This window comes from Sorex araneus, chromosome 6 (assembly GCF_027595985.1).
Source record: "Sorex araneus isolate mSorAra2 chromosome 6, mSorAra2.pri, whole genome shotgun sequence".
Classification (NCBI taxonomy): domain Eukaryota; kingdom Metazoa; phylum Chordata; class Mammalia; order Eulipotyphla; family Soricidae; genus Sorex; species Sorex araneus.
The window spans coordinates 149,440,677-149,460,397 of NC_073307.1; the positions used below are offsets into that span (position 1 = coordinate 149,440,677).

The window sequence follows — 19,721 nt, forward strand, 5'->3', positions numbered from 1 at the left end:
AGAAATTAAAAAAAGAGTTTTAAAAAATAATCCACAAATTATAAATTTGTATATTCATGTTTGTAAATCAGAGTGGGGGAGAGACAGGAGCTGCAAATATAAGATGGAGGCTTTATATGTATAAATCATGAAATGCACAAATATTTAACCAAAGTCCCTAAAAAAGAGTTACTATGAAGTACGAGGCAGTCCAAAAAAAATGAACTGACTTTAATTTACTAACTTTAATATATAAAATCATTTTAAATGGGTCTCAAATATTGAATAACTGTGACTTTGTAAATAGTGCACATCTAATTAAATATATGTTCCAACTTCTGATGTTTTTCTTTTCCTTTTAGAACTCAGATAAATAATTATTTCCTTTGAGACATTGTCACTCAGTGTGACAATGTTCAAATATTCTTTTCCAGTGTCATCTGCAATTCTTTATTTTTAATTTTTTAATCGAAGCACATTACATAGTAACATTATGGAAAGTTAAGCTATTCATCATTAACAATCAACACGTTTGGGTCTGGAGCAATACTACAGGAGAAGGCATGTGCCTTGAATTTGACTGACCCAGGTTTGATCCTAGATGCCCATATGGTCCCCTGAGCACCACCAGGAATGATCTCTGAGTGCAGAGCCAGGAGTAACCCCTGAGCATCTCCTGCTGTGACCCCCCGAAAAAAGCCAAAAAAATCAAAATATTTGATTCATCCCCATATAATTCTGATTAAACAGTTCTATCTGTCACTCCACAATGAGTAACTTTCCATGATGGTGAACACTAGTTAGTCATATAGCCTAAAGGTTTATTTTTGTTTTATTTAATACATTCAGTTGTATGGTTTGACTGTATAGCACATATGAGTGAAATCATATAGCATTTGTTTTCATCTGGTATTTGTCTTTTTCTAACTTAGTAAGATTTCTCTTACTAAGCTCAATTCCCTCTTTCTATGTTCAACCATGTTAATCATAAAATTGTCCTCTTTAGAATCAGATAATTGTGTGTATCTATTTCTAATGACACATTGGTCGGTAATAGTTTCACTCACCGGGTATGACCCAAAAAGCAAAAAAAAAAAAAGATATTTTATGGCTGAATAAAGTACTACATCTTACTGAATTTGGTAACCACAGTGTCTGTGTGACACAGTTAAAAAATATAATCCATAGACTTTTTTTTTAAAAATTTATTGTAAGGGGGGTACACCCAGTAGGGCCTAGGACTTACTCTTGGCTGTGGATTCAGGGATCACTCCTAGTGGGCCCAGAGCCCTACATGGAGAGCTGAGGACAGAATCTGGTTCAGCCCCACGCAAGGCAAGTTCCCCACCCTCTGTACTATCACTCTGACCCCCTCCAAACTGTTCTTTTAATTGAATGAGTATAAGAAGTTTAAACAAATAATGCCTTTAAAATGCTCTTTTGTCTCACAGGTAAATTCTAACAATCGAAACTAGCATCTGTAACGGATAGATGGAATCAAAGAACAACGTGACTCACTTTGTCCTCTTGGGACTCACACAGAATCCAAAGGGGAGGAAAATTCTTTTTGTGTTGTTCTTCTTCTATGTTTCAACCATGGTGGGCAACCTGATGATTGTCGTGACTGTAGCATTCAGTAAGAGCTTGGGCACGCCAATGTACTTTTTTCTTGCTACTTTATCTTTTATGGATGCCACTTTTTCTTCAGTCATCACCCCAAGGTTAATCACAGACTTATTGCTTGGAACAACTACTATATCTTTCCAGTCTTGTATGATCCAGCTCTTTACAGAGCACTTTTTTGGTGGGTCAGAGATCTTTATTCTGTTGGCCATGGCCTATGACCGCTATGTGGCCATCTGTAAGCCCTTACATTACCTAGTTATCATGAAGCAATGGGTATGTATTGTACTACTGGTAGTGTCTTGGGTTGGAGGTTTTCTTCACTCCGTAGTTCAACTTAGCACAATCTATAGCCTCCCATTCTGTGGTCCCAATGTCATTGATCACTTTATCTGTGATATGTATCCCTTATTGAAGCTTGTCTGTACTGACACTTATGTCATTGGTATCTTAGTGGTGGCCAATGGAGGAATGATCTGCAGCATTGTCTTCCTGCTCTTGCTCATCTCCTACGTTGTTATCTTGCATTCTCTAAGGAACCTGAGTCAGGAAGGGAGGCGGAAAGCCCTGCAGACCTGTGTCTCCCACATCACGGTGGTGGTTCTCTTCTTTGTTCCTTGTATTTTTATGTATGCAAGACCCTTGAAAACTTTTCCTGTTGACAAATCATTGAGCCTGTTTTATACAGTCATAACACCCATGTTGAACCCCTTAATCTACACTCTGAGAAATGCAGAGATGACAAATGCTATGAAGAAACTCTGGACAAGAAAAGTCATACCTAGTAGTCAGTAAGTTTACATTCACCATGAAGAGAGTTGTTATTCATCATCAGAGCCGATCTCCTAGGAATGCAGAAATCTATATCTAATACAAACCTTCCCTCTAAAACATTTATGTTAATTATAACTAAAGAATCAACTGGATGCTCTATTAGTAAGAGTTTTCACACAGTTCATCTTGTTTAATGTCTTTCTTTTTCTTTTTTGCTTTTGGAACCACACCCAGTGATGCTCAGGGGTCACTTCTGACTCTGAACTCAGGACTCACTCCTGGCAGTGCTTGGGGGACCATGACCATATGGGATGTGGGGATTGAACCTGGATTGGTCATGTGCAAGGAAAATGCCCTATCTGCTGTACTATTGCTCTGGCCCCTTGTTTAATAACTTACTTATAATGGTTCCTAGAAAATGATATATATGCATGGTATAGAGTCAATAAATAATTCATAGTGTTTTCTTACATGAAATTTTTATAGTCTTACATCATTCTAAAAATATGCTTTAACTGATTTATTTTCCTCTTCCAAGTTTATTTTAGTAATATTCTTTTTACCTTCACTTTTTAATTGTACTAATCAAAATATTTATTGCCAGGAAGCTATGATCTTTAGTTTAACTTGCACTACATATGGAATTTTTAGGGTTAATGCGGCAATTAATATAAACACTAAATGATATTAAGTGCTAATAACTATTTGAATAAATTACATACAAAATGGTAAATGTGTAGAATAAATCTTGTTCTTTTCTTTTCTCACCTTATTGTCCCAGTTCCTCATATGCAATCACTATTGTCTATTTCTAGGATCCTCTAAGTAATTATTGCCCTAAATCAGTCTATCAAATCTTATCAGTTTTAATGCGACTTTTAAATAATTGTCTAGATATTTGCTTGTTTGCTCTATATTTCAACTAGTTTATAAGATTCTTACAAAGTTATTTTAGATTATCAGTTTCCTTCATGTTTCTGTGGGAAAACTGGAACCTGACGGGAACATTCTAAAATGACAGTTTTTTCTTTTGAGGTAACCTATATGAAAATATCTTGGAAGTGTTTCTCAGAGCTAAATTTATGACAATCATAAAATGTTCAAAGTTTTACAAATCATGTGAAGTGCTTAATGAGAGATTACAGAATAAATATTCCAGGAAATAAATATATACACCTGTTTGGTGTATATATTCTTCATTTTCTTTTTTAGTACTTTCTAACTAGACTGGAGTGATAACACAGCGTGTAGGGCATTTGCCTTGAACGTGGCTGACCTGGGTTCAATTCCTCCACCCCTCTTTGAGATCCCAGCAAGCTACCAAGAGTATCCCGCCCGCACAACAGAGCCTGGCAAGCTACCCGTGGCATATTGGATATGCCAAAAACAGTAGCAACAAGTCTCACAATGGAGACGTTACTGGTGCCTGTTCGAGCAAATTGATGACAGTGACAGTGACTGTATTTTCTAACTAACTTATGTGTCTGAGCTGTTTTTTTTTTCTTCTTTCAAAGAGGTCCACCATGTTTTGCCACACTATTTGCACTGACATACATTGATATTATTATATTAACTAGACATTCAAAATAAGAATCTCTTTTTTCCCCCAAAGGAGATTTTTTTGTGTCTGTTTTGTAAATACCACTCAAGGAAATTTATGCTAAGATTTAGTATATGTAAACTATTAAACATATTATTTACTGTTATTAAATATGAACAACAGGATGACGGTGCTACAGTGCATTATTTACTATGTATGTATGCAAATATATGTGTATATATATACTGAGTAAGGCAGTCCTGAGATGAAATTTAGTTTTTTCACATATAGTACAAATTTGGAATGAAAATGTTTTTTCTCGTTATGAGTTATAATAAAGCCACGATCAATATCAAGTACATAATTATTTTTTAAATTTGTTTTTCATTGAGTGACTGTGAGATACACAGTTATAAAGCTATTCATGATCAGGTTTCAGTCATACAATATTCCAACCCAACACCCATCCCTTCACCATTGTACATTTCCCATCACCAATGACTCCAGTTTCCCTCCAGCCAACCTTTCTTCTCTCTCTCTCTCTCTCTCTCTTTCTTTCTCTCTCTCTCTGTGTATGTCTCTGTCAGTGTCTGTCTCTGTTAGTGTCTGTCTCTGTCTCTATCTCTGTTTCTCTCTCTCCTCTCTTTTTAGGCATTATGGTTTGTAATACAGATATAGAGAGGTTATCAAGTTTATTCCTTTAACTACTGACAACATGCAGTTTTTATCCAGAGTGATCATTTCCAACTATCTTTGTCATAGCGGTCCCTTCTCTATCCCAACTGCTTTTTCCCCAAGGAAGATCCAGTAAATGATTTTTATAAAACTCTTGTCAGGGCTGGAGCAATAGGTAGGGCATTTGCCTTGCACACGGCCGACCCGAGTTCAATTCCCAGCATCTCATATGTTCCCTGAGCACCACCAGGGGTAACTCCTGAGTGTATAGCCAAGAGTAACCCCTGTGCATCACCTTGTGTGACCCAAAGAGCAAAAAAATATCCATAAAACCCCTTGTCACCAATGAGTTTGTGTTATCTATTATATATATTTTAAATAATACTGGAGTTTTTGAAAGAACATGTTTTTACTGGTCTGATATTTTTGAGCTTTAGGAGGACTGATACTCTGAGTTTTCCTCTTGTGAAGACTATCCTAACATAGACTGGCTTTGTACAAGCTCCAGTAATCTGAAATAGTTTCCAGCTTCTGTGGCCATTACTGAATTACTATATCTTGGTTTCCTCATCTACTTTTGCTCTGTGCTTCCGAGTTTTTTGACTGATTATATCTATGGATCTGATTCTTTTCCCGACAAGTTCTTTTTGAGTGGTGACAGTGTCATTCTCTCTCACTTTGTGTATGTGTATGTGTGTATGTGTGTGTGTGTGTCTGTGTAAAGAGGGTCTTTTGTTAGGTTATGTTATTATACTACCTTTTACAGTTGGTAATATATTTTGATATCCCTCATTCTGACAGGACACTGCTCCCTGCTTAACACAGTGAGTATGTGTTAGCTAATATAAATATTTTATATATACATATCATTGTATCACTGCATCACTGTCATTCCATTGCTCATCGATTTGCTCGAGCAGGCACCAGTAACATCTCCATTGTGAGACTTATTGTTACTGTTTTTGGTATATTGAATATGCCACAGGGAGCTTGCCAGGCTCTGCTGTGGGGGTAAGATACTCTCGGTAGCTTGCCAGGCTCTCCGAGAAGGACAGAGGAATTGAACCCGGGTCAGCCGCATGCAAGGCAAACGCCCTACCGGCCGTGCTATCTCTCCAGCCCATACGTGTACATATATATATGTATATATATATACACACACATATATGTGTGTATACATAAAATATCCCTTGCCTTACTATTTAACATCAGACTTCAGACAAAGATCAGAAAAAGTGAGCTTAAATTATAATCTGCCTCACACTTCCCTCCTCACCACAGCACACGTATTCCAATCTCTGCCTTATTCATTGTCAGTTCTTAAATATCATAAAACTAAATCAATTGAAGCCTTCAGTGAGATTGTGCAAAGCCTAGAAGTCAGTGTCTTATGTTCAATGATGCTTAATGTCATTTGTTAATATGACTTTTAAAAATCAGATGATTTTAATTTATTGGAAATCCTGATGTGCGTATGTGATGCAATCTAATAAAATCTCCCGATGCCTTCAACCTTACAGCTCTGGTCACAGCTCCTTATTTCAAAACTCAAGTCGGTCAACCTCTGTGGGCTACAGCAGACAAAGATAACCCGAACCTCTACTCTAGACACAGCAGCAGCTCCATCTATCCCTGGTAGCTCAATGTGTGGCTGCTTGCCACATCTACTAGGTGCTCACTCATTCTTTGCACTCTGACAGCTGTGGATCTCATCATCCATCTGTGCTCTCTGCTTGCCTATTTCCTGTGCAGCAACTTCTCCCCACTCTTAGCTGTTCCTATTTATCCATGGAAGTGATATAACCAGTAGGGACATTCTTACCTGTGCCCTGACCCAACCCTTCCTTTACTTAACATTCATGTGTTCCAATATTAGATTGCATCACATACGCGGGTGGTGAGACAGAGCTGCCCAGAGAGCCCACGAGTGCACGCGCCCCTCGGCGTGCCTTACTTTTTTACAGCTGGCGTCCCTGGAGCGGGCACGAACTACCAACTAAAGGTAAGAATATCATAAGGTGCTCTGGAACCGCATTATGTGGACTGGATCAGGATGGCCGGTGGTCAAGGACAGGCGAAGGAAGAATGAGGACCAAGCTGGTTGCTGATTAGTTACCGTTTATTCAATCTTCCATCTTTCTCATCTCCTGCACTCCCAGCTCCGTCCTCTCTCTCAATCAACTGCAGCCCCTTTCTGGCTTCTCTGTCTCTTCTCCTACTTCTCTCTCCCACCTTCCCTCTTGGCTACACCTAGCCAGGTAGCAAAGTCAACATAAGAAAGCCCTTCCTGAGGGCAGGGCATTCCAAAGCCCTTCCTGACTCTTAAGGTTTTTTTCCTTTCCTTAGTCCAAACACTTATTAACATCTTAATGCTAGTTATTTTTGTATGGACTTAGCAAGAGATACATTGAGCCTTGCAAGGCAGCTCTCCTAACAACATCTTGCCACAGACTCAGACCACAGCACTCAGGCCAGATTAATCATTCCTCACCCTAGCAGGGTCCAAATCTAGTTATCACTGTTTGGATCATGACAACATTTGTCCATGATCAAGTTCTTAACTTATAGTTAAGCATTAGGCACTTTGGCCAGGCCCATCTCGATGCCAGGGTAGCACACAACTCACCATTTGCCCTGGGTCCGTCTCGTCCCTCGTCGGGACCCTGTTTTTTGGGGGTGCTAGGAAGTAAGGGCAGCTGAGGCTTAGGTCGAGAGAACAGATGCCCAGGAGGAAAATATCATGTAGAGTCAAATGACTCCCAGGTTACAAAAGCATAACCTTTGCTAAGTCTTCTTGTGTCCATACAAAAAGGACATGGCTCTGAATAAACTATGCAAAGGAGTAAAGGAGAAGAGAAAAACAATGTTTGCAAGTCAACAGAACACTAAGAAAGAAGTTACAAATAAACACATAGGAGTGGGAGCACTGTAACGGGAGTAACCCAATAAACCTAAACTACCTGAAGCTATATTATCCTACACTAGTTGAACCAAGATGTTGAAGTTGAACCAAGTCCAGTTATGGACTTAGAGGGCACGAACCAACAACAGATCCTCTAAAAAGATTTCAGAAGCTTCTCATATTCCTTCTTCCTTCTGAACCACATCCTCAAATTTTCTTCTGACTCATATTTCCCAACTGGCTTTCTATAAATTTTTAATCCCAGCCTGAGAGCAAGATGGCTTTGGGGGATTTATAAACAAAGTCCTTCATTTTCTGAGGTTGTAAGAAAACTTCTGAATAAATCTGTTTCTCTCGAGTTCAGTATCAGGAGTAAAGCAACTAGAATTACTGTAAGAAGGGTGATATATACTGTAAGCATTTCTATATATGCTTTCATATATACTTGAATAGGTATATTTATATAAATACATATGCATATATATATATTTGAGTTTGGGGCCACACCTATCTGTGTTCAAGCTTACTCCTGGCTCTGTACTCAGGGAGCACTCCTGGTGATCTCGGGGTCCTTTTGGGTTCCAGGTTGGATCCACACATGAACAGCAAAGAGAAGAATGAGTGAGCGCCAAGTAGAACCAGGTCAGCCATGTGCATGGCAAGCAGCCTACCCGCTGTACTATCGCTCCAACCCTAATACTGTAAATAATTTAAAACAGGAATGTCACACAAATTAAAACTGGGTTAAGGAAAACCTCATAGTTAAGGAGAAATTTTAAAATGACAAGAAAGATGTGCTGAATAAGAATAGAATGAGGGTCAGGAATGTGGTTGAGCAGTAAACTACTTGCCTTGCATGTAAAAGGCCTTTGAGGCTCAACTTATAACAAACTATTGCATTGTAGCACTGTCGTCCCATTGTTCATCGATTTGCTCAAGCGGGCACCAGTAACATCTCCATTTGTCCCTCTTGCGTGATAGTGAAGCCCAATGGCGTCTGCTCGCTCAAGGAACATGAAGTGAGTCTTGTTGTTACTGTTTTTGGCATATTGAGTATGCCACTGGTAGCTTGCCAGGCTCTCCCGAGAGGGATGGAGGAATCAAACCCGGGTTGGCTGCGTGCAAGGCAAATGCCCTACCTGCTGTGCTATCACTCCAGCCCTATAACAAACAGCTTAGTAAAATCTCAAGACAAGGATTAACCAGTCCAGGATGAGCTATAATAATTTGCATATAAAAATGATTTTTATACTTACTGATTTTAATATTGGAGCATTGTTGGATAATCAAGTTCAACTCTAGAATCGTGTCAACAGTTATGGCTTTTATCTACATTAAAGTAAATTTTAAAAATTAAAAATAAATTAATTAAAAATTAGTAAACTATATTTATAAAACAATGTTATACATCATAGCTATGTTTAATCTTTGTTAGAGATACGTGGAGCAGCTACTGTTATTTCTGAGTTTCAGAATAATTAACTGCCCTTTGGAAAATTGAAATTACCAAAGTCACAGAGCTGATATATGCCTGAGTATGGATTAGAATCCATGTATGGGTTTTTAAAGTTTCCATACCCAATCCTAAGTAATTAATGATACTTAATATGAACTTATAAACATGGCTAAGTAAAATATAAACATAGCTAAATAAAAATGTTTCTTCATGGTGAAAGATATTCATGAGAATTGTAAAAGTTGAAAACTACTTGAAATATTAAAGAAATTGTATGACATAGAGTGATACAGGAGGCAAGTGACCACTTCAAACTGGTGTTCAACAAAATCTCCCAGAATAATGATGATCCAAGGCAATAATTTAACTAATACAATTTATTTAAATTATACAATGAATCATTAATGTCAAAATAAAGTTGAATATAATATGTGTATATATGGTTGTATATTTTGTTTGGGGGCCACAGTAGTAGTAGTAGCTCAGGGCTTACTACTATCTGTACTCAGGATCACTCCAAGTAGTGCTCAGGGGAACCTATGGGATGCTGGGAATTGAACCTGGGTCAGCTGCATGCAGGACAAGAGCCCAGTCTGCTGTACTATTTCTCCAATTCCATGTTTGTATAGGTCACTGTCATCCCGTTGTTCATTGATTTGTTCGAGTGGTCACCAGTAACGTCTCCATTGTGAGACTTGTTACTATTTTTGGCATATCAAATATGCCACTGGTAGCTTGCCAGGCTCTGCCATGGGTGCAGGATACTTTCGGTAGTTTGCCGGGCTCTCAGAGAGGGATGGAGGAATCTAACCTGGGTTGGCCGCATGCAAGGCAAACGCCCTACCCGCTGTGCTATTGCTTCAGTCCATGTTTGTATACATATATGTACATATACACATATACATGATTTGTGTATTAAATCAAATATTGTTATTGCAAGATTCTGAGTTAATTAGTAAAAATGAAATCGCAAAATTATGCCAATGCTTAACTGCTCTTTTCATAGCCTAAAAAGAATGAACTCTTACTTCTCCTCACTAGCTTCTTCATGCCACACTTTCCAATGCTGGTTGTGTTTCATTTCCAATTTCTTGAATCTATTTGTGTTAAATTCCTACTAGTTATTTTCTATTCCCAAAATACTATCTACTGAATATTTACATGGCAGGATCATTGTCATCATTCAGTATTGAGCCCATTTGTCACCTCGTAATTGCAATTATGAAAACTACCCTTTCTCCATGAATTAGTTTCTATTTATTTACTTATTTTTGGTGTGGGTGCCATACCCAGTTGAATTCAGTGGATACTTGTGTGTTGCTCCTGCTCAGCAGTTGCTCCTGGAAGTGCTTAGGGAAACCTACACTGCCAGGAATCAAACCCAGGGTCTCATAACATGCAAACAAGGTAAGTGCTCTAACATTAAACATTCTGGTGCCCATGTATTTCTATTTTTTTTCTTTTTGGGTCACATCTGAAGATGCCCAGGGGTTACTCCTGGCTCTGCACTCGGGAATTACTCTAGCGGTGCTCGAGGAACCCTATGGGATGCTGGGAATCGAACCCTGGTTGGCCACGAGCAAGACAAATGCCCTGCCCACTATGCTGTCGCTCTAGCCCCCCCTCCCTGTGTATTTCCATTAAGAAACTTTTACTAGTGTCTTGTTCTTTCAACTAAAGTGTGAAGTCCATAAAAAAGTCACCATGTGTATCTTGTTCACTTGTAACAGAAAGTTGTATGTATTAAAATCTCAGTAATTATTAACTCAACAAAATGGCTTAATGGACATCTAAAAGAGCATTTGAACAGATGCATTTGTCAAAAGGAAACTTTTTATGTAATACTCTGAAAGTGGTGACCTCCTATCTTCATGAATAAAAATGAGAAATTTTATATTTGTTTGGTAAATGTAAGAGCTTTTATTTAAAGTTAAAGACATCTACTTACAGTGATGGATTTCAAATCCTTAGGAAGGATTTGCTATATTAAATTATAGAGTATAGATTTATTGGAAGAAATGTATTTATCAGTTCAGGTTGGGCAATAAGGAACTCTGTGGAGAACTGAGTCTGCTAGGATTGGCACATGAACGAGAATGCGCCCTTGCTCACACCGTGTCCCCAGGGAACTGGCAAATATCAAAGGCATCCCCACTACCCTGGTGTAGGAACCACTGTGATTCCAATCACTTCACACCACATCCCACCCTCTCACAAAGAACTTCCAGGATTGCAGTTAATTTTTGTTTCTCGAACCCAAGTCAAATATCTCCATCAAGGATATCTGGCAAATGTAGTTTTTTAAAATCTTAGGTTGGGGAAGCTACATGTTCTGGACACATAAAGTCTGTGTATGTTAAAAATTGTTGGACAGACACACTCTCCTTTTTTTAAAAAAAATTTGTTTTATTTTTATAAAGTTGTTCACAATAGTTCATTACAGATAATTCCAAACACGAAACCCAGCACCGTGCACCTTCCCACAACCATAAGAGGAAAGTGTATGATCGTTGTATTTCATCCTGGGGCCATTGAAGCCCTTCTATAAGAGATTACAAGCCTGTATGTTAAAACCAAACAAAAGTGTGCTACTTTTGGTACATCAGTGGGCTAGAGTATAAGAGGTCTCGCGCCCATGAATGCAGTCGCACGCTCCAGGACGGTCTGTATTACTCTCTTCCGGGAGCTTTATTTCATAGTCTCTAGATCTCGGCAGTTGATGATATTATATGGTGCCAGGGGCAGTTTGTGGGTGTGACTGCCAAGCTGCTGGAAAACTGGGTGTCATCCTTGTGCAGGGGCCATGCTAAGCTTCTCAGTATTGTTCCAACTTTAGTATATGTGCTGCGCAAGTGATCACAGTACTTCAAAATTGGGGAGGTGGGGGAGGAGGCCCAGTACTGTTCTAAGTGAGCTTGAAGATGTCAGTCACAGGTCTGCATACCTGGGTTTATCTGCAGGTTCCCCAGTAGGTGAGGCTCATCTGAGCCTGTGGAGAGCAGCCTTGAGCATGTCTGTGCAGTTGGGTTCTGGAGGTTTTCGGCTGCCGGGATTCTGCTGGGGAGGGGAGGGAAACTCAACCCGCCCCCTCCAAGTTGCCCTGGTGAAAACAGCCTGGCTCAGAGGTCAGGACATTCTCCACATTCTCCTTCATTTGTCAACCTTTATATAAGTAAACTTGTGCAACGTTTTGTTTTATTGAATAGCTTATCTTAAAAAGTTATTTAACTTTAGCTTGAGATAATGTTGGCACACAATGTCATTTTAGGGTTATGTTTTTACACATCTTAAACTAGATGTTACCACTTCATATGTTCCTTTAAAGAATCAGTTTCCCTCCAGTACAGTCCATAAATAGATGGACTTTTCATTTCTTAGTCAATTTCCACCTCTTGTGATAATCTCAGTTGTCAGAATTCAGATTTGTTTTGTTTTGATTCAGCTTTGCTTTGTTTACTTCTCTTGTTTACTTATTTTTCTTACCAGAAATTACATTGCATTGTAATATTATACAAATTCCAAGTATGTATCACCAAACATCAATATCACTGGATACGGTTCTTCATTGAAAGTTCAGTTCTATCCATTGATTCATATTTGTTGCTCTTTTTTCCCAAATCATCCACTCTCCTTTCTTGTCTTGTAGCAGCCATTTTTTGGGTTAAACAAGAAAAATCATTGTTGTTTTGTGGTCAACCACTTGCTTGTTTACTCTATATGCACTATATAAGTGGATTCATATGGTTTTCCTTATGCTTATTTCATTTAACATTATCTCCTTGTGTTGCCTTCTCTTCACATACTCTATGGAATTTGCTGTTCCTTACCTTTTCAAGAAAATCCATTTTCACAGTTTTGAGGCCATGGTTCATTGTTTTTGTTTGTGTCACTCTAGTAAGATTTATAAGCATCATTTATTGTGGTTGTGGTCACATGAATGACTTCTTTGGAAAACTGATAAGATCATTTAAAAATGTCTATTTAACCAATGGCTCCTCAGCTCCTGAAGGCCATGATCCCAGAGGCACACAAACCCATCTCCGAATGCAGTGGCTGCTGGCAGAAATGTTCCTGGACTGTGAACTAAGCTACAGCCCCATGCCTTCCTGGGATGGGAAGGATTTTTGTCCCTCGGCCTTTTCCCCTTTGCGGCAGCATGGTGGCCACCACCTTTCAGAGCCAGTTGGACAGAGAGCTTGGAGCTTGCAGTGATGGGGCGTGTAGGAAATCTTACAATGGGGAGGGGGGCCACGGAATTGGCCCTGCTCCCCACCCATATGAGACCCCAAGCGGCTGCCCATGAACGGCTCCTCTGCTACTGAACGGCCGTGAACTGTCTCAGTTTTTCCTCTTTAGAAAACTGAAGTGCTCCTTTCTCATTTTCAATTTTGTCAATTTTTTATGTGCTAGTTTTAGAGACCTTAAGAAGCTCACCTCTCAAAATAATGGGAGATAGTATAGAAAGTTGCTTTGTACATTTAACCTTCAAACTCCTTCTCAAATGGCAAATGAACTTAACATTATATCACACTTTTCAAATAAAGTCGACTCCCAACTACCTCAAAACATCCACCCATTCTCTGAGACTTCAAGTTTATGCCAGGATCATATGATAAGATGATAAAAGGGTGGGGAAGAACCTCATCATAAATCTGCTTTCCATGTAAATGCATATGTTAAAGTTATGCTGGCAAGCTACCCATGGCATATTCGATATGCCAAAAACAGTAACAAGTCTCACAATGGAGACGTTACTGGTACCTGCTCAAGCAAATCGATGAGCAATGGGATTACAGTGATTCAGTGAGTTATGCGTTGAATACCGACTCTATTTATTCATGACAAGTGCCATAAAAATCTTAACAACTTTCCTGATTTTCACATTTCTCCATTATACTGAAGTTCCCTTAAATATTTCTTTATTTAGTTGTTTGACAAAAAATCTGCTTCTAAATTTCTCTCTGCAAATTCAAAGAGCCTTTGCATATATGTCATGAAAATCAGAGTCTAATTTCCTGGACTTTTACACACATAAGTCATATGATAAATAATTAATAGACTTGCAGAACCAGTTTTATATTATTCAGAGCATCCATAGCACTATGGCTCAAAAATGGATTAGATAAAGAGATATATGTAGACACAGGGAGAAAAGTTACCTCATTATAAAGCATATTACTAAACCAATAAAAATATTTTTAATTTAATATTTTTAGTTATTACTTTGAGAAATATTTAGCAAATTTATAGGAGATATTATGTGGTTAGTAATTTCTGTGAGAATCTAATAAGCTAATCATAAAAATCTATGTAGTACAGGGTAACAAAATATTTGCTGCTTCAATGTGTATATATGACCCTATATCTTAAGCTTTTATCCCTCTTAATTCAGAGAAACAAATCAGAAAACAAATGTTAATATTTTTGTTTTATTTGAAACAAAGCATTTTAATAAAAGGAAATAGTAATATTGCAAGAAAAGCACCTTTCGATTGGTATGCAAAATTGCACATAAAAAGCTATAATTATAGTTACAAAGACTTTTGTTCTGTATTCACAGAATGTATATATTATTCATTCACATACATACATAAAATCATGCTTACTGTCTAAAATGTCATCTTTAATGTAGCCAGTATTTTCACCCCATTTTATCGTTATAGAAACAAGCCCAGTATTATTTCTCAAAGCTCTACATTATTCAGAGACAGGCAGGAATGAAATTATGAACTAATTTTATTGACTTCAAAGATCCTGTGAAAGAGCTGCCAAAAGTATTGTTAGCATTTTAACAGTTATAAACTCAAGTTCTAATAATTTCCCATAAAATACAGACATAGCAGAATTTAAGTTTTTAAAGTATAAATAATGTGTAAAGAATACAGAAAATATATAGTATCAGTTTAATAATATCAGCACCATTTAATGAAATAGAGAATGAATAGGATTCAATTTACTGTGTAAAATCAAAATATTTTAATAAGTTATAAACTGATATTAATTTGAAAATGTTACTAACCTAGTTAGTAACACACATAAATATTTATAAATTATTCTTCAGCTTTGAATATATAAATTACCTTAGTGTTCTTTTTCTTAAAATTAGACTTTTGTGACTTGATAGATAGTGAATCTTTCCTTGAAATTAGTGGCCTTTCTATCCTCCCCCAATCTCTGACTTTAATGTTTAACCATGAAGTTAAAATCCACCATTTCTTTGGAAAGTCTTCTTACATCTTCTCACGCTGATTTAGATGCTCTAGCGCTGAGAGACATTATTCCAAACAAACATATTATAGTGCATACATCATACATCACTGTCATCCCATTGCTCATTGATTTGCTTGAACAGGCACCAGCAATGTCTACATTGTGAGACTTGTTATAGTGATATTTATTAAATTATTTTTTAAAGGTCTGAATTTATTGGTCTATTCCTTAATGGTCTGACAATATATATTAGATTACTAGCTGTAGTGAATTATGTCTCATTCACTGTGGTAATTTCAATGTACACAGCATATTTGTCACAAGGAGATTATGAAATTGTGTGAATGTGTGTGTGTGTGCATGTGTGTGTGTGTGTGTGGTGCAAGATATCAAATTTAGAGTTTTGTGCATGGAGAACATGCTTTCTTCCACTGAAGTCAGATCTTTGGCCCATGCACCTGTTTTGATGAGAGGAATAAAATATTGGACTTAAAACATTTCAATCTTTTTCCTTTTACAGGTAAGCTGTTTCTAATATTTAAAGTCAGCTCTTGTAAGAACTAGATGGAACCAGGGTAATGGAACCTAGAAACAACGTGACCCACTTTGTCCTCCTGGGCCTCACACAGAATCCAAAGGAGCAGAAATTCCTTTTTGTCTTGTTCTTGTTCCTCTACATTTTGACCATGGTGGGAAAGCTTCTCATTGTTGTGACCGTCATTTTTAGTAAGACTCTGGGTACGCCAATGTACTTCTTTCTTGCTAGTTTATCATTTATGGATGTCATTTATTCTACCTCTATCTCTCCCAACTTGATTTCAAACTTGTTCCTTGGGAAAAAAACCATATCCTTCCAATCTTGTATGATCCAGCTATTTACAGAGCACTTTTTCGGTGGATCAGAGGTCTTTCTTCTGTTGGTGATGGCCTATGACCGTTACGTGGCCATCTGTAAGCCTTTGCATTACTTGGTTATCATGAGGCAATGGGTGTGTGTGGTGCTGCTGATAGTGTCCTGGATTGGAGGTTTCCTGCACTCAGTAATTCAGCTCAGCACTATTTACGGACTTCCATTTTGTGGTCCCAACATTATTGATCACTTCTTCTGTGATATGTATCCCTTACTGAAGCTTGTCTGTACTGACACCTATGTCATCGGCCTCTTGGTTGCGGCCAACGGAGGAGTCATCTGTTCTATTGTGTTCCTGCTCTTGCTCATCTCGTACGTTGTCATCTTGTATTCCCTGAAGAACCTGAGTCAGGAAGGGAGGCGGAAAGCCCTGCAGACCTGCGTCTCCCACATCACGGTGGTGGTTCTCTTCTTTGTTCCCTGCATTTTCATGTATGGAAGACCTGCTAGGACCTTCCCTGTGGACAAATCATTGAGTGTATTTTATACAGTCATAACGCCCATGTTGAACCCTTTAATTTACACTCTGAGAAATTCAGAGATGACAAATGCTATGAAGAAACTCTGGAAAATAAAAGTAAATTTAGGTAATCAGTAGGTCTGTGGTCCACCAGGAAGTGAGTCATTTGATATTTGGTCCATTCCTTTGATTGCAGAAGTCTTCTTAAATATTATGCACATTCTCCTTTCAGAAAAGTTTCTTAAGCATAATAAAAATACTGCAAAAATCTAAACTTCATAATAGAGTGTTTATGACCACACTAGAAATGTCTAATGCGTATACACTAAGGAATAAGATTTTTTATTGCTTTAGTAAAGAAATTTTTATATAGTTATGTTAATTTTAATCAATTGGTGTAGCTATCATAGACAACTCTAATTTTTCTTTTGGCAACTCTGCATGGCAACTTTCAAATATGCTATAGAGTATTGTTAACTATAACCGCCATACTGTACATTATATCACTATGGCTTCTTTATTATATATCATTTCAATTTGTACTTTAACCCCTTTACTCATTTTGTTTTACTGAATCCCTCATCCTCCTGTTCCCCATTTTGCAAGCACCTAGCAGTGCTCTGTTTAACAGCTTGTCTTGGTTGGTTTTTTGTTTTGTTGGTTTTAGATTCCACATCTAAGTGAGATTGTAAGCATTTATCTTTGACTAATTTCAATTAGCGTAATGTCCTCAAGGCTAATTCGTGTTGAAGAAAATGGCAGTATTTCAGTATTTTTTATGAATAAGTAGCATTCAGTGATATAAGTAATCTTTTATATAATTGAGGTATTTGCTATTTTGTGGAATGAAGTCAACAATGTTTCAGAGGTATGCTGGTATAAATATTTATTAAGCTAATACTTTGGAGAGCATTACTATGCATTACCTATTGAGAAAAATGTTCTGAACACTGATTGGCATTTTGCAATTTCTAATCCACTGGAAGAATTTACAGCTTCCTTGGGCCTTATTGAATCTTGTGTTTTGGTTTTCTCATTTGTGTTTATCCTGTGCTTCCAAGTTTTGGGATTTGATAAAATGTATGTGTTTTATATGGATATCCAATAGTCATGTAAAAATTGTTTCCTGTAACTTATTAGTGAATTTCAAATAAAAATATTTCATACTAGTGAAAATGGCATATATCAAAAGAACAAGAACAAATATATGCTAATGTGGATTTGGAGAAAATGGTACTCTCTTTCGCTGTTGGAGAGAATATTATCTGGTTAAGTCTATCTGCTAAACAGTATAGGGATTCACAAAAAAGTAAAACTTTAGTCAATCTGATCCAGTGATTCCTCTTCTTGGCATCAATCCCAAAACATTAAAACATTAATTCAGAAATCCATCAACTGAAATAGTGTTGGCATCAACTGAAATAGAACTAATGAAACTCACTTTAAAGACTTATGTTTAAGAAGCATAATCCTTTCTGATTTTCTTTTTCCATATTAGAATTCTTCCTCTTATTTTTTTGTTATTATAACTTATATGTTTCCTCAGAGATATTAAATAAAATAATTATGTAAATTTTATTATGTGATCTATCTATAAGATACAAGGTTAAAATAGTCTGATATTTAATGTTTTCATTGATTTGGTGGGGGCTGGAGTGATAGATCAGTGGGTAGGGTGTTTGCTTTGCATGCGGCTGACCTGGGTTTAATTCCTTCGCCCCTCTCGGAGAGCCCAGCAAGCTACTGAGAGTATCTTGCCCCCATGGCAGAGCCTGGCAAGCTACCCATGGCATATTTGATATACCAAAAACAGTAACAAGTCTCACAATGGAGACGTTACTGGTGCCTGCTTGAGCAAATTGATGAGCAACGGGATGACAGTGACAGTGATACAGCGATTGATTTGGTAATTTTTGTCCTCGCTCATATAGTGTCCTGACTTTAATTACTTTAAATTTTTTAAAAAATGCTAATATAAAAATCACACTTCAAAAAAGAATACATATGATATAAAAGGAAAAAATATGGGGATATTAGGAAAATATAATTTAATTAGGAAAATATGCTTTAAGCATTAAAGGAACAAATCCTTTGGCTACTTTATTCTTAAAAGGCAAGTGCATCATAATAGTTTTTAAAAAGCTATTTTTCCCTTCTTTTTACCTTTAACTGACATAATTATCTAATTCGATATATTATTATTACATGTCAATGTACTTTTAAAGTTTTACAGAAAGTCCCAGTGAATTTAATTAAATAAGAATCAGTATTGGAGAGATTCCAATTCCAGGACTTAATAAATGGTAAGAACGGATAAAATGTACCATGATCTTTGCCTCTATTGGTAAAGGATTCTATAGCTCTGAAAAGTTACATACTTTTCCAGGTGGGCTTTTGGTAGACTTAAGGCATGACATAAAACTAGCATAGAGACTCTAAAATTTTAAACCAAATTCTTGGCTCTACAAATCAACAAAATGAGAAGGCATAAACTGCCAAATGGTATTTTTATTTTAAATTTTCCGAAAGAAATTATTAGAGAAAATAATCTCCCTGAAATTTGATTACTTGCTATGTGTTTGAATGTTATGATTTCCTCTTTTATAAATAAGTTTTTCTTCTTAACAAACCTTTGATTTACATTCCTTTTAATAAGTCTATATTCCTTACAAAAGCAATTGGAAAAATCAGAAAATACTACAGAGAAATTAAACAGCTAATCGACTGAGAGAAAACAAATCCTCAAAGAGTAATACAGAGTTTTGCTCTTTGGTATCATTTTGGGTCAAAGAGAACTTCTGATACTTATAACTGAGTTAAAAAGGTTTTTTTCCCTGCAGATTGTGACCAAGTCTCTGCCAGGTAAGACTGATAGTAAATGATGGGAACAAGAGTATAATTGTGTGAATTCCTTATATAAGAAATCAAATCACTTTAAAATAAATGAAGCTTAGATTCTAATTTTCTTAAAAATATGTGATCGTGAAGGTTCATAGATTCTTGTACATTAAATTATTCATCTCTGAGAAGGAATTGTCGATTTAATTGTAAATATTGCATGTGGTATGTTAAGTTGTGCATGACTATGTTATTGAAATCCACTATGGAAATTTGATGCATTATAGTGAGTACCATAATTAGAATGATATTTTAAAAATATCATTTTTAGCAGGTTTGAAGTGCAGATACAGG

The 19,721-nt window shown here is 37.0% G+C and overlaps 2 protein-coding genes and 1 non-coding gene across 3 annotated transcripts; 2 read left to right on the forward strand and 1 right to left on the reverse strand.

Annotated features, from left to right (window-relative positions):
* Positions 1 to 1,470: 1,470 nt before the first annotated feature.
* On the forward strand, positions 1,471 to 2,397 carry LOC129405736 (olfactory receptor 4A47-like). The gene has a single exon (XM_055142945.1). The coding sequence runs from the start codon at positions 1,471 to 1,473 to the stop codon at positions 2,395 to 2,397; it is 927 nt and encodes a 308-aa protein (XP_054998920.1).
* A 9,304-nt stretch (positions 2,398 to 11,701) lies between these two features.
* LOC129406210 (U6 spliceosomal RNA) lies at positions 11,702 to 11,809 on the reverse strand. The gene has a single exon (XR_008630873.1). It is a non-coding gene; the product is annotated as a U6 spliceosomal RNA (small nuclear RNA).
* A 3,916-nt stretch (positions 11,810 to 15,725) lies between these two features.
* On the forward strand, positions 15,726 to 16,667 carry LOC129405719 (olfactory receptor 4A47-like). Its single transcript, XM_055142863.1, has one exon. The coding sequence runs from the start codon at positions 15,738 to 15,740 to the stop codon at positions 16,665 to 16,667; it is 930 nt and encodes a 309-aa protein (XP_054998838.1). The 5' UTR covers positions 15,726 to 15,737.
* Positions 16,668 to 19,721: the final 3,054 nt, after the last annotated feature.

Excerpts from the sequence above, each read along its gene's own strand:
- LOC129405736 (XM_055142945.1), top strand. The coding sequence starts at position 1,471 with ATGGAATCAAAGAACAACGTGACTCACTTTGTCCTCTTGGGACTCACA.
- LOC129405719 (XM_055142863.1), top strand. The coding sequence starts at position 15,738 with ATGGAACCTAGAAACAACGTGACCCACTTTGTCCTCCTGGGCCTCACA.